The sequence below is a fragment of the Canis lupus genome, chromosome 6 (assembly GCF_011100685.1).
Source record: "Canis lupus familiaris isolate Mischka breed German Shepherd chromosome 6, alternate assembly UU_Cfam_GSD_1.0, whole genome shotgun sequence".
NCBI lineage: Eukaryota > Metazoa > Chordata > Mammalia > Carnivora > Canidae > Canis > Canis lupus.
Window position 1 is genome coordinate 70,199,290 of NC_049227.1, and position 12,869 is coordinate 70,212,158.

Below are 12,869 nucleotides of genomic sequence, written 5' to 3' on the forward strand. Positions count from 1 at the left end.
ATACTAGAGGGAAACAACTGCGTCATCATCATCATTTCACATATGATCACAGCCATTGTAGAGTTTTGAATAGAAGGTAATATGAGGGTGGGACGCCTTGGTGGCTCAGCAGTTGAGCATCTGCCTTCAGCCCAGGGCGTGATCCTGGAGACCCAGGATTGAGTCCCACATTGGGCTCCCTGCATGGAGCCTGCTTCTCCCCCTGCCTGTGTCTCTGCCTCTCTCTCTCTCTCTCTCTCTCTGTCTCTCATGAATAAATAAATAAAATTAAAAATTAAAAAAAAGGGGGGGGGTAAATAGGCCTCATAACAAAGGATGAGGTGGTCTCAAAAAAAAAAAAGATAACGTGAGGAAGAATTGGTGTTTGAGGAGATTTCTGGAAGGAGGTGAGAATAGACTTAGAGTGAGAGTGGCATGTAACCACTGTAAACAGTATCGTCAGTTGTGTCTATATTATGTAGTTGATTAAAACTCCAATTTTTATCATCCAGATGAAAATGGTAAGGTGGACTTCTTTCCTGTTAGGTTGACAAGTTAATTTTGAATTGAGATGTATACAAATTAAAATAACAAAACTCGGATTGTTTAAAACATTGTTCCTTATAACTAACAAACACAAAAGAAAGTTACCTAAAAAGTACTTTGCATTTCATATCATCACTTCTCTAGGTAGGAACAGGTAGTTTATAGACTACTTTTTTAACAAATACATCATTGCTAGAGTTGTGCCTTCATTTCATTCCGAGGAGGTTTATGTTACTATGCCCATTTTATAGATTGAGAAATTCAGCCTGGCAAGGTGGCTTGACAGGTAACATGGGCTTTAAATGTTAAAACTAAACATGGGAGCCAAAGCAGCTGATTCTAAGTCCCATGCTCTTTGAACCATACCACACCGAGCCCTCATTTTTTAATTATTTATTTAGTTTTTTAAATTACAAAAGTAATGTGTGCTTAAAACCCAACAATACCTACATTCATACATATGAGGCTTATATACATATATATACACACATTATACAAATATATATTTGTATTTTAGGGAAATATGTCTAGCAGCAATATGATTGACAGATGGAAAAGAGAGGGCATCTTGGAAGAAGAGAAACTAGTTAGGACACTATTTCAGTAATCCTGACAAGAAATGATAAGAGCTGGAACTAGGGTAGTGGCAAAGGCAGGAGAAAACTTAGAAAGGACAGGCATGATGGAGGAGAAAAACCTGTAAGAATTAGTAACCCATGGAATTGGGAAGGTCTGAGAGATGAAGGAGCTAAGAATGACTTCCATCTTTATCACTTGGGCAACATGAAGATGGCCCTCATGTGGATAGAGAGATGGAAAACAGAAAAGAAAGAACAGAATCAGGTGGAGGACTCAGGAATGAATTTGCTCTTGGCTCTAGTAAAGTTTGTGATCCTTTAGAATATCCAATAGAGATGTCTGTTAATTGTACATAACCCTAGGGATTAGTATAGAGTTCCATGTTAGTGATAAAGATTTGGGAATCCTAAGCCGGCTGACAGAGGTCAAAACCAGGTTACAGGTGTCACCCAGAGAGATTATATAAAGGGAGAGAGTCCATGTCTGAGGGCAGAGCTCTAGACAACACTAGCATGTAAGGAGCAAAGAAGACTGAAAAGGAATAGAGAAGTGGAGGAAAAACCTGGGGAGAGTATCACTGAAGCTAAGAGAGGAGAACTTCAGAAGAGAAGGAAGAAGTTGCAGAAGGATCACCTAATTGAAAACCAGGCATTTCCATAGGTAACGTCTCCATTTATAAAATTAAAAGAAAAATTGAATTCCATTGTATCAAAATATGCTTTTGAATTCTTTTAGTGGGTTTATAATGTTGTGTACATTCGGCAACCATCAGATATTTTACAGCATAGATAATAAACATTAAGTAACTACAGAAATGTGACAGGGTATTACTAGCATGGCCCTTACTGATGAACTCTGGTTGATTTGACTTGATTTGTTTAATATTTAAGCTTGCCTGCCTGCCTTGCTTCCTCCCTGCCTGTCTCCTTTCCCTTTGTAATGTGATGAGTTTAGGATTAAGATCAGGGGGAAGCCTTGGTGGCTCATCTCCGCGTGTGATCCCTGGGGTCCTGGGATCAAGTCCCACATCGGGCTCCCTGCAGGGAGCCTGCTTCTCCCTCTGCTTGTGTCTCTGCCTCTCTCTGTGTGTCTCTCATGAATAAATAAATAAAATCTTAAAAAAGAAAAAGAAGAACATTAGGTATCCTGGTTATGTATGGAAATCCAAAGTATAAGATACAGATCCCTTTAAGAGATTTATGAACCTTTCTTGGCTAGTTTACATGTGACTAAAGCAAATTTCAGATTACAGTTCCTCTTCACTTTATTCTACTCCAAAGTATGATTCTAGGGGTGCCTGGGTGGCACAGTCAGTGAAGCCACCAACTCATGTGTTCAGCTTGGGTCATGATCTTGGGGTTGTGGGATGGAGCTCCATGTAGGGCTCTGTACTCTCCTCAGTCTGTTTGGGTTTCTCTCTCTCTCTCTCTCTCTCTGTCCCCCCCACCCCACCCCCACTCTTTCTCTCTCTCAATAAATGAATCTTTAAAAAAAATATGATTCTCATATCATAACTAACCTTACAATATTGGCCAGCAGTTTATGAGTTTTTATGAGTCCAACTCTTAAAAAGATCATAGTCCTCGGCCTCCAATTTCAGGGACATAATGTAGCTGTTGCAATGACAACTAAATGGAGAGGACTGGTCTGTCTTTCCTCGCTGGACAAAGAAATATACAAGACACTTGGCTGGGTGTTGAGAGGTAGGGAGTAGACAAGGGGATGTAAAATGGACTCAGCCAGACTTTGCCCCCTGGAAGCTTGCAGGGAGATAAATGACATAGATAATTATATTACTAGAGAGATGTAAGAGTAGAAGGAGCTATACATTCAAAGAAAAGAATATATCAGGTCAGAAATTCTGGAGGAGTTGGCATTTCAATTTGTGAGTTTTAAATAGGGAGAATGGAGTAAGGAACATACTGTCTCAAGGGCTTAATATGACCAAAGGTATGGGTGCCCAAGCAATTATTTGTTGAATATTAGAACAAATGGAATTGAGGGCATTTGTTTTCCCACTGACTTCATCATATATATATTTGTCTCTTGTGTGCCAGGCACTGTGGCAGGTGGGTGCTAGGAGGGGGTCCTCCGACCCTCATGGAGCTACAGTCTAATAGGAGAGACAGACAAAACCAACAAACTAATGAATATATAAATTCAAAGCAAGAAGGATTGTTAGGCTACTGAATCACTCGGGTGAAGAGACCGATCGGTTGGCTAGATAGGCAGGGAAGCCTCTTTGAAGGAACATAACGGCATCTGAAACTGATTTTTGTAAGAACCACATTGAAATATTTACCCAGTTAGAAGTTTTTTTGTCATTGTTGCTATCCTAATACATTTAATTTGGCTAAATTACTTCCCCGTCAAATATAGACTGAAATTTTGTGTTCCATCAGTATCTGATCCATTGTTCACTTTACCATGTCCTCTTTGTTTTGCAGAAACCAAAACTGAAAGACTGGCATCCTCCTGGGGGTTTTATTCTGGGATTGTGGGCACTCATTATAATGGTTTTCTTCAAAACGTACGGAATCAAGCATATGAAGTTCATTTTCTAGACATGATGTGTGAAGAAGACTACATGGAAGACTACCACCTTGGATAAAATTTAATGTCATTATACTTTTTAAAAAAAATACATTGTTCTTGTTGAATTGGGCACAAAGTATAGGAAACCAAATTTGAGTGAACTATTGATTTTATAACTTAAAGAAAAATAATTGTTAATGCAAATGCTAAGTGGCACTGATTATACTTGTTTTTTGTTGTGTGTGTTATTAAAAAGATGGGACAAAGATCAGTGTATATTTAATGGCTATTTTTGAAAATAAAAATTTCCCCCCATCTTAACTTCTTTCCATTCAGAAAAGAAAAAAAACGTGAACACATTAAATGCTCACTAGCCGAGGTAACTTCTTTCAGTGTTTTTGTGTGTGTTCTCCTAGTCTTTTTTTCTATATTTTTTCCCCAAATAGAGATCATATAGAATATTTCATTCTGTAACTTTGCTTTTCATTTTACAATATGTTATCAACCCTTTCCCTCTCCTTGGACATTTTTCAGAACACATTGTGAACGGTTGCACAGTATCCATTTTATGAATGTACAGTAAGTTATTTAATACTCTTCTGTTGTTGGACCTACTTACCTTGTTCTCAGTCTTCCTTTGGTTTGATCTTTAATGTGTTAATATTTTACCATCAGCCATTCATGAAATTATGCAGCTTTAATCATAAGTAAATATGAAAGAATTGGTTCCTTAACTTACAGTACTGATAGTCTTTGGGACCTTACCTGCTGTCAGTTTATCTGGAAAATGTAAGGCCTTTGAAAATTTCATGTTACTGACTGCTCAAGAGAAACAAACTCTCATTTTTCATTTCTAAGCATTCTGTGATCATTAAGAATTGATTATGTCCTCTTCAGTTTCCATATCGAAAAAGATAGTTTCATGGCAGCCCAGGTGGCTCAGCAGTTTAGCACCACCCTCAGCCTGGGGCCGGATCCTGGAGACACAGGATCGAGTCCCATGTTGGGCTCCCTGCATGGAGCCTGCTTCTCCCTCTGCCTGTGTCTGCCTCTGTGTCTCTTGTGAATAAATAAATAGAATCTTAAAAAAAAAAAAAAAAGAAAAAGAAAAATATTGTTTCATTCTGTTTAGGGTAAACCTGGTTGGTTTATATACTGGCTGGATCTGTCTTTCTGAGATAATCCGTAGAGTGGATGGACTGTATGGAAATTACACGCTTATGCTCCTGCCTTCATGTTTGACTGATGCACCACATAAGGCAGAAAAGACCCTTCTGGTCTATGAGACGGTGCAAGAGCTTCTATCTTCATCACTGATGTTTTTATCTTATCAGCCATGTTCCTGTCTTTCTCATAACTGGAAATAGTATTGAGATTGTGTTTTGCCATCAGCACCAGGTATTTTTTTTTTTTTTTTGCACACAAGGGGGAAAAAGATGCAAGTTAAGTGTGTCCCACAGGATACCTTTTTATATCTTATCTGGTTTTGTTCCAGAACTTATGTGTTAATAAATCTTTATTCATTACAAAGATCTGATTTATAATCATAGGCAACATTAAGAAGACAACTCTTCCTCCACAATAAAACCTCCTAAAATTAGTATTCCTGAGGACTTGTTTGCCTTTTAACACTTAAAATATTACTCTTTAATTACATGCAAAATGGTCATGCTTTTCACAGGCAAAGGATTAACTGCTGTCTCTTAGGTTAGAACAAATGATGTTAAGGCTTTTTGGCAGCTATGAATCTTCATTTTAATTGATCTTATTGGTGTGCTAGAGAAATTCAGGTATTTTATCTGAAAAATGGAGAGGGATTCTTTTGTACACAGAAAGAGGGAAAAGCAAACTTACTCCCGACTAGCCAGGTCATAGCAGCACTAAGAGACAAGAAAAGGTTGACCATAGCACGCTGCAGACACTGCCACAAGGTCAGGGACACTGTGGTGGGGCGGAGCTACTTAGCGTCAGAAGGAAATATGATTGATCTTGAGCCAAAGTAATTTAGCTTGAATGTAATGAAACGTACCCTGATGGTAAAGACTGCTGGAAAGTAAAAGGCTTCCTCTTCAGAGGCTGCAGAAGGTGCCCTTCTTAGTTAAAACCAAACTGGGAAAAGTAATACTGGATGTAATATACAGGATTAATTTTGCCCAGGCAGGGTTTCAAAGGGCAGTTATTTCTCTTTCTGTTCCATTATTGAATTTTCAGAATACAGTTAAAGCAGAAAGCTTAAACTATGCTAAATGTTCTGCTCGTAACCATAATCTTTTTGCATAAAGTATATTCTGCTTTCAATAATAAGTAAATCCTCTGCATGTGGTAAGTGGGTAATATTGTAAGTGCAATTAAATAGTCCAGACTTTAAGTTATACCATAAAAGCGCATCCTTAAATATATTCTGGAATCACAAAGAGCTGAACACGGTTAAGAGGTTTTCTTTTTTGTCTTTCTCAGTGTTGTTGTGAGGATCAGATGAGATAATGTTACGACGAAACACTCTGGAAATTATAAATATATGGCGGTGCTATTCTCCTTATTTTGGCCTAGGAAGCCGCCAACTGAGAAGTTAAGGACGCCGCCATCCCTCTTCCTGGTGCACGCACTCACCTGTGTAAGCTACTTACTGTGGGTCTTGTTCTCTTCGGTCTTCTTCGCCCCTTGCCAGGGTGTCCTTCAGGGAGACAAGGAAAATAGATAAATGGGTCCTGGCAGACATGGCCTGACCTTTTCGGGGAGGGACAGGATATAATGAGGCTGTTCAGCAAAGGCAGCCCGCAGGAGAAAAAGAAACCAAATGATGTGGATTTTGAAATTATGAAAGACATTCATTTGCAGTTTATGAAAGGGAAATGTAGTTTGGATGCAAAGCTGATTAAGTTGGATCAAGAAAAATTGGAATTAAATACATAAAATAATGCATGCATTTATGGTTTCAATTTTTATATATCCTCAGCTAGTTGAAAATGATGATTCCCACAACAAGCATAACTCAGCTTGTTTCTGCTTACTGAGTATTTTCTACTATGGTATATGTTGATAACATTCCTTCCATTATGTATGTTGTATAGCAGAGTTACAGTTACTGTGGGAATCATAATTTGAAATTTTGACTCGCGTGTTTCTGGAAATCTCTACAACAAATGTTGCATTAACATAGAACTTTTTCCATTGATTTTTACCAGAATTAAAACCATCTGTAGCAGTTTCTGTTTTAACTTGTGAAAGAAATATTTTATAAACATACCACAAGGTATGGCTATAAAATAATGAGATCAGCGTCCATTTTGGCTTAATGAAATCAGCCTCATGACCTCCTTGTCACATCTTGTACCCGGGGGCACGTACCCCAAAGGAAATGTTCTCCAGTATCGCCATCCTGTTGCCTGCCCTATCTGCACTTGCACTTGCTATGTAAATATGAAAGGCTTGCAATTCACGGACAGTACACCTGGGCAGTACCCAGTTGTTGTTTTCTCTCAGTCAGTGCAAAAATATTTTGGAAATGTGCTATAAAACATTTGGTTTATTTTAACTGTGTGGACCCTTGGATATGGATGGGATTGATGCAGTTGAAGGTGTAGACCAAGAAGACACTGGTTATGAAAAATCCACGTACTTCAAACATAGAAAAGTGGTAACTGTCATTAAAAGGTGCTTACTGTTTCATCCAGGCTGTTTGCAGCCTCAGAGACTTCAGAGGACTTCCAGATTTGCCCACGGAATACCCAGTCATAGGGTCTCCCGGGTGAGGCTCATGTGATGTGTCTCATGTTCTCAAGATCTGACCTTTTCTGGCTAGAAGTGCCAGCTGCCAACTGCTAGAATTTCAGGGACAGCTGGCAGGAGCAATGTAGGACACTTTCGTAGGGGTCATTGAATAAGGTCATAAATGTAAAGCACATCATACAGTGTCTAACGCAGGAAATTTTCACCCTTTTGTTCTTTGCTGGGCAGGACTCTATCTAGCTCCTGTCTTGACCTCCACTCTGGCCCAGGGGTCACTCTAAAGAACATCAGCCGTGGTGCTCCTAGACTCTCCGGTTCCCTTCTCTTCCCCAAGCCTTAGTTTTTTAATGTGTTTAACTCCCTCTGTGGTCTGTCCATTTTGTTAGAAACACACCTTTAGCGTGAGTTAATGGACAGGCTCTCCTCAGCCCAGGCCCCAGATGTCTGGATACTAATCCAGTCTGAAGTTTTCCATTGTTCCTCCATCACAGCAGGTACTGCATTCCCAGGAGACACCTGCCCCCCGACCCCCCACCCCATGTTAGTTAGGACTTTGTAAGTTTCAAGTGATAGGAACCCAACTGGAACAAATTTAGACTGAGAAGGGAATTTAACAGGGGGAACAGTAGAATATCTCACATAATTTAGAAGGGGGTCTGGCCTGAGCCTCACCGGGGACTGGATTGGCGCCCTGGATCATCTCTGCATTTCTCCTGGAGCCCGGCTTTCTCACATGGCTAGTAACACCGGAGCCTGTGTCCTGTACTTCACCACAAAGAGAGAGGAGTATTACTGTCTTCCTTTATTTCTATTCTAAAAGTCTTGCAGAAGAGCAGGCTAACCTTGCCAGAGTCAAGGATCCACTTGGCCAGGAGGTCAGGGTCCTGTGAGCATACCCCTGGCTGTTAGGGCCTCTCCCAGGGAAGGGAGGGACCGCGGAGCGCAGGAGCCGCGCAGTCACCCTTACTCCCTCCTTCTAGCTTGCTGATCCCGTATGGTCCGCGGAGCTCTCATAGCACCCAGGAGCTTGCGTAGAATTGCAGAACGTCAGGCCCCACCCCTTAGACCCACCGAACCAGAATCTGCATTTTAACAAAATCCCTGAGGAAATTCTCAAGCACATGAAAGTAGAAGCACTGATCTACTTTATCTTCGTAGACTAAACAACCCGAGTTTATCCTACAAGGAGACTGTAAAAGCAAGTTCTTGTAAAACAAACAGCCATAGGTAGCATATTTTACAGGTTAATTGGCTTCTCAGCATTATTATTGAGTTCTAGTCAGACCTTTTAAGGCTGCACCACTCTCATTCTCTGTTTTTTTCTTCTGAGCCCTTTGCAAAATGTTTAATGGTTAAACAGGCATCTAATTAGCACTTACTGGGATCCCTGGGTGGCGCAGCGGTTTGGCGCCTGCCTTTGGCCCAGGGCGCGATCCCGGAGACCCGGGATCGAATCCCACATCAGGCTCCCGGTGCATGGAGCCTGCTTCTCCCTCTGCCTGTGTCTCTGCCTCTCTCTCTCTCTCTCTCTGTGTGTGTGTGACTATCATAAATAAATAAAAATTAAAGAAAAAATAATAATTAGCACTTACTGTATGTAGTACCTGCAAATCCTTTGGCACAATTCTCATCAAGTGGTCCAGATGGCCCTCCCCCTGAATGTGGGCTGGCCTTAGTGACTTAATTCGAATAAATAGTTTGACAGAACAGTACTGTGTGACTTACCAAGCTAGATCGTGAAAGGTGATCTAGCAACTGCCTATTTTTCTCAGGACTCTCGCTCACTGTTGGAACCCGGCCACCATCCCCTGAGGAAGGCCAGGCCACATGGAGAAGCCACGTATGTGTTTTCTGGCCAACAGCCCCTGGTAGGTCACAGCAAGTGGCCCACAGCAAGCTCCAGAGGCATGAGGGAGAGAGCCTGCAGGTATTTCCTGACTGCAACTCCTGGAGACACTGACCCCCAAGTGAGAATCACCCCGTTGATCACCAGAACTGTGAGGTAAATAATTTGGGGAAAAATTACTTTATCCCACTAAGTTTAATATGGTTTGTTGTACAGGGATTGTTGCTGAAACACTGTTAATGTTACCCACTCTGGCCGATGCTTTGAGGGATACGGAAAAACAGAGTTCTCATCTTAAGAGTTACAAGTTAATTCTTGAAAGACTCACAGGAAGAAATGAAGTAACGGCACAGCAGCAGATGACAAGTGCCATGTAAGAGCTACCCTATATGGGTTTCAGGAAAAAGCCTTCTATTGCTAATTGAGATAGGCCTATGTTACTAATATTGTTAACTTCCAGGGGAGGGAACAGAGAAGACTCCAAGATGGAAGTGAAATGAGTAGATTTCTCTATTTCTTCCCCGCTCCGTTCACCACTACTGCTCTTTCAAAACTATAGATTTTCTTCGGTCCTGTCTCGCTGACTCAGACTTTCCAGTCATTGGAATAGTTTGCTCTGTAATCTGAAAGGGACATCGAAGGAAGGTAACCAGCTTACCTTCCTTCTTTACTTCCTGCAAATTGACCTCCACTTTGCCCCCCCATCTCCACTCCTTTGGTCTTGGTGATTGAGTCACTGACTCCATCTCTTCTGGGATTTTGCTTACTCATAAACGCACCTCTCTATCCATCCTGCAGTCTTCCTTTGCATGGATGTGATTTCCCTTGTTTTATAAGATGTTCAAGCTTCCTCATCCTAACAACTCAAAATTCTATATTCCCTTTTAAATGCAAATATAGAAGTGCTACATAGAGTTCTTTTCCTCTTCATTTCATAACCTATTATTTTGAGTGAATGGGTGGCATTCGCTGCCTTGACTTCCCTGCCCTCTATTTGTGTGGGAACCTTTCCCCTAATCCAGCTTCTGCTTCCACCACTGCCCCAAAACATTTTTTTTTTTTTTCTGGTATCAGTGATCTTGTAATTTGCCATATCTGGTGGAATTTTTCTGCCTGTATTTTTCTTCTCTCTCCTGTATATATACAATGGTCGATTACTTCCACTTTTCTTTATTTATTTTGGATTTTATTTATGTATTCATGAGAGACACACAGAGAGAAGCAGGCTCCCTGCGGGGAACCCGATGCGGGACTCGATCCTGAGACCTCAGGAACCTGAGCCGAAGGCAGAGCAACCCAGGTGTCCCTGATTATTTCCACTTTTAAGAACTTTCCTCTGCCTCCGTGATGCTGCACCCTCCCCAAGTTTTCATCACTCAGCCTCTCCTTTTTGATCTTCTCCTCCTCCGGGTCCTTCTCTTTGACATCACACTGCAGCTGTTCTGCAGAGTTCTGTCCCCAACCTCTTCAGGTTCAGCACCGTCCCTGAGTACTTGCATCCCCATCTGTGGGTTCCACGACTGCCCCTCTGTCACTGTCAGCCAAATTTCTCCATCTCAGAATCTCTCTTGAGTTCCAGAAAGGCCCTTTTATACTCGAAATCCCCTCAGGAATCTCAACTCCGCGTAGCCCAACCTGAATTTATAATCTCTCGTTATTGTCCCACTACCCAGCTCTTCTCGATTTCCTCGTGCTCAGTTAAGATCCTGAATCCTCTCTGAATAGGCACAGATTATAAAGATACCTGTCCCGTGTAAGGGCTCACCGTAAGCCCTTACTGCAGAGGAGGCTCTTAGTAATCGGGTGGGCTAAAGAACATACTGTGTAGATATTGGTTAGCCTTTTTGCCCAGCACTTGCTCAGTGGGCCCATGGGGGAATAAGTGGTTATGGGGGCCAGGATGGGGACCACGGGCTCAACAGGTCCTGTTTCTCCTCACTAAGGCTGATCTGGCTAATGCTACCTCTGAGTAGTGCTTAGTCTATCAACAGCAGAGACCGACGTTGAAACCCAGCCACGAATTGGTGCTTCCCTTCCCCAGCTGACTGGTAATAGGTTGATTATGTTGCCCATCACAGAGTGGGAGAAACCACCCACACAGAAGCAGGCACATATATTGGGTATGGATTTGTATTCTCTACTCTTAAAGCTTTGGCCTGCATCACCATCAATAAACTCACCGAAATCTTTATCTACCATCATGGCCTTCTGCCTGAGCAAGGAACTCAGGTCACAGCAAAGGAAGTGCATCCATGAGTATATGTGCATGGAATTATTTGAACGTACCACATGCCCCATGACCTGAGAGTGGCTGGCCTAATTAAAGACGGAATGGCTCACTGAAGATTCAGGTATGACACCATCTGGAGACAACACTCTGAAAGAAGGGAGTTCTCTTCGACAGGGTACAGGCAGGCTTCGAGTCAGAGACCACTACGTGGCATTATTTTGCCCATAGCCAGAATCCACAGTTCTGGGAACAAGGCGTGGAAATGGGAGCAGCTCTTCTCACTGTTGCATCTAATAATCCATTCAGGAATCTCTGCTTCCTGTCCCACCAGCTTTGTGCTTTGCTAGTATGGAGGTCTTAGTTCTGAAGAGAGGAATGCTTTCATCCAGGGGACACACAGCGGTTCCATTAAACTTGAAGAGAAGACCACCACCTGGCCATTTTGGGTCCTGATAGCACTGAACATGCCAACGATAAGGGGTTACCCTACTGACTGGAGCGATGGAGGCCAATTACCAAAGGGAAATTGAGTAGGTGCTACTCCACCTGAAGGCAAGGGGAGGCCGTATGGCAAAGGGATCTCTTTGGGGGTGCTCCTTGCTAGTTCCATGACCAATAGCAAACATTCATGGAAAGCTATAACAGTTGCCCCCCACCCAAAAAAAAGCAGGATGATTGAAGACTCAGTCATCTGAATGAAGGTTTGGGTCACTCCACCAGATAAAGTACTGACCAATTTGGCTTCTGGCTGAGAGCAAGGGAAATAAACAATGGGTAGAGGAACATAGGAAGCCGCAGATCCAGAATACCCCATGGCCAACTACTGGAATGAGATTGTAATAGCCCCACATATCTCCTCTTTGTCCGTTACATGTTTATGTGTGCATGCTACTTCTCTCTTTCCCCACTTTTCTATTATGCTAGTTGGTGGTACTTAACCTTATTAATGTAGCATTTAGGGAAGAAACTATTCAATGGGGGACGCCTGGGTGGCTCAGTGATTGAGAGTCTGCCTTTGGGTCAGGGCATGATCCTGGGGTCCTGGGTCAAGTCCCACGTTGGGGTCCCTGCATGGAGCCTTCTTCTCCCTCTGCCTGTGTCTCTGCCTCTCTCTCTGTGTCCCTCATAAATAAGTAAATAAAATCTTTAAAAAAGAAAAGAAAATATTCAATGGGACAGATGGAATTCAGGGAGTAATTAATAGAGGAGCCAATAGTGAATATGGTACCAGTTGTGGCTGCGTGTCTCCTTATTTTGTGAAGCGTGAGAATTTCTTCAGTTGTATAAATAGCAGCATCTTGTGAGATGGAAATATAAAGTTGCATCATTGTTGTATAGTGTCAGCTGTGTGTACAAGAGTGAATGCAGAAGCTAAATAGCCAAAGGGATATACTGGGCCCATGATCAATTCATTGTCCCCTAGCT

At 42.0% G+C, this 12,869-nt stretch overlaps 1 protein-coding gene across 1 annotated transcript in view; it reads left to right on the forward strand.

Moving 5' to 3' along the window:
* PIGK (phosphatidylinositol glycan anchor biosynthesis class K) overlaps positions 1 to 4,022 on the forward strand; it is a 107,411-nt gene extending 103,389 nt beyond the window's left edge. The window contains exon 11 of the mRNA XM_038541634.1: positions 3,552 to 4,022. Within this exon, the coding sequence (XP_038397562.1) occupies positions 3,552 to 3,668 (117 nt within the window). The 3' untranslated portion in view covers positions 3,669 to 4,022. The remainder of the gene's footprint in view (positions 1 to 3,551) is intronic.
* The last annotated feature ends 8,847 nt before the right edge of the window (positions 4,023 to 12,869 follow it).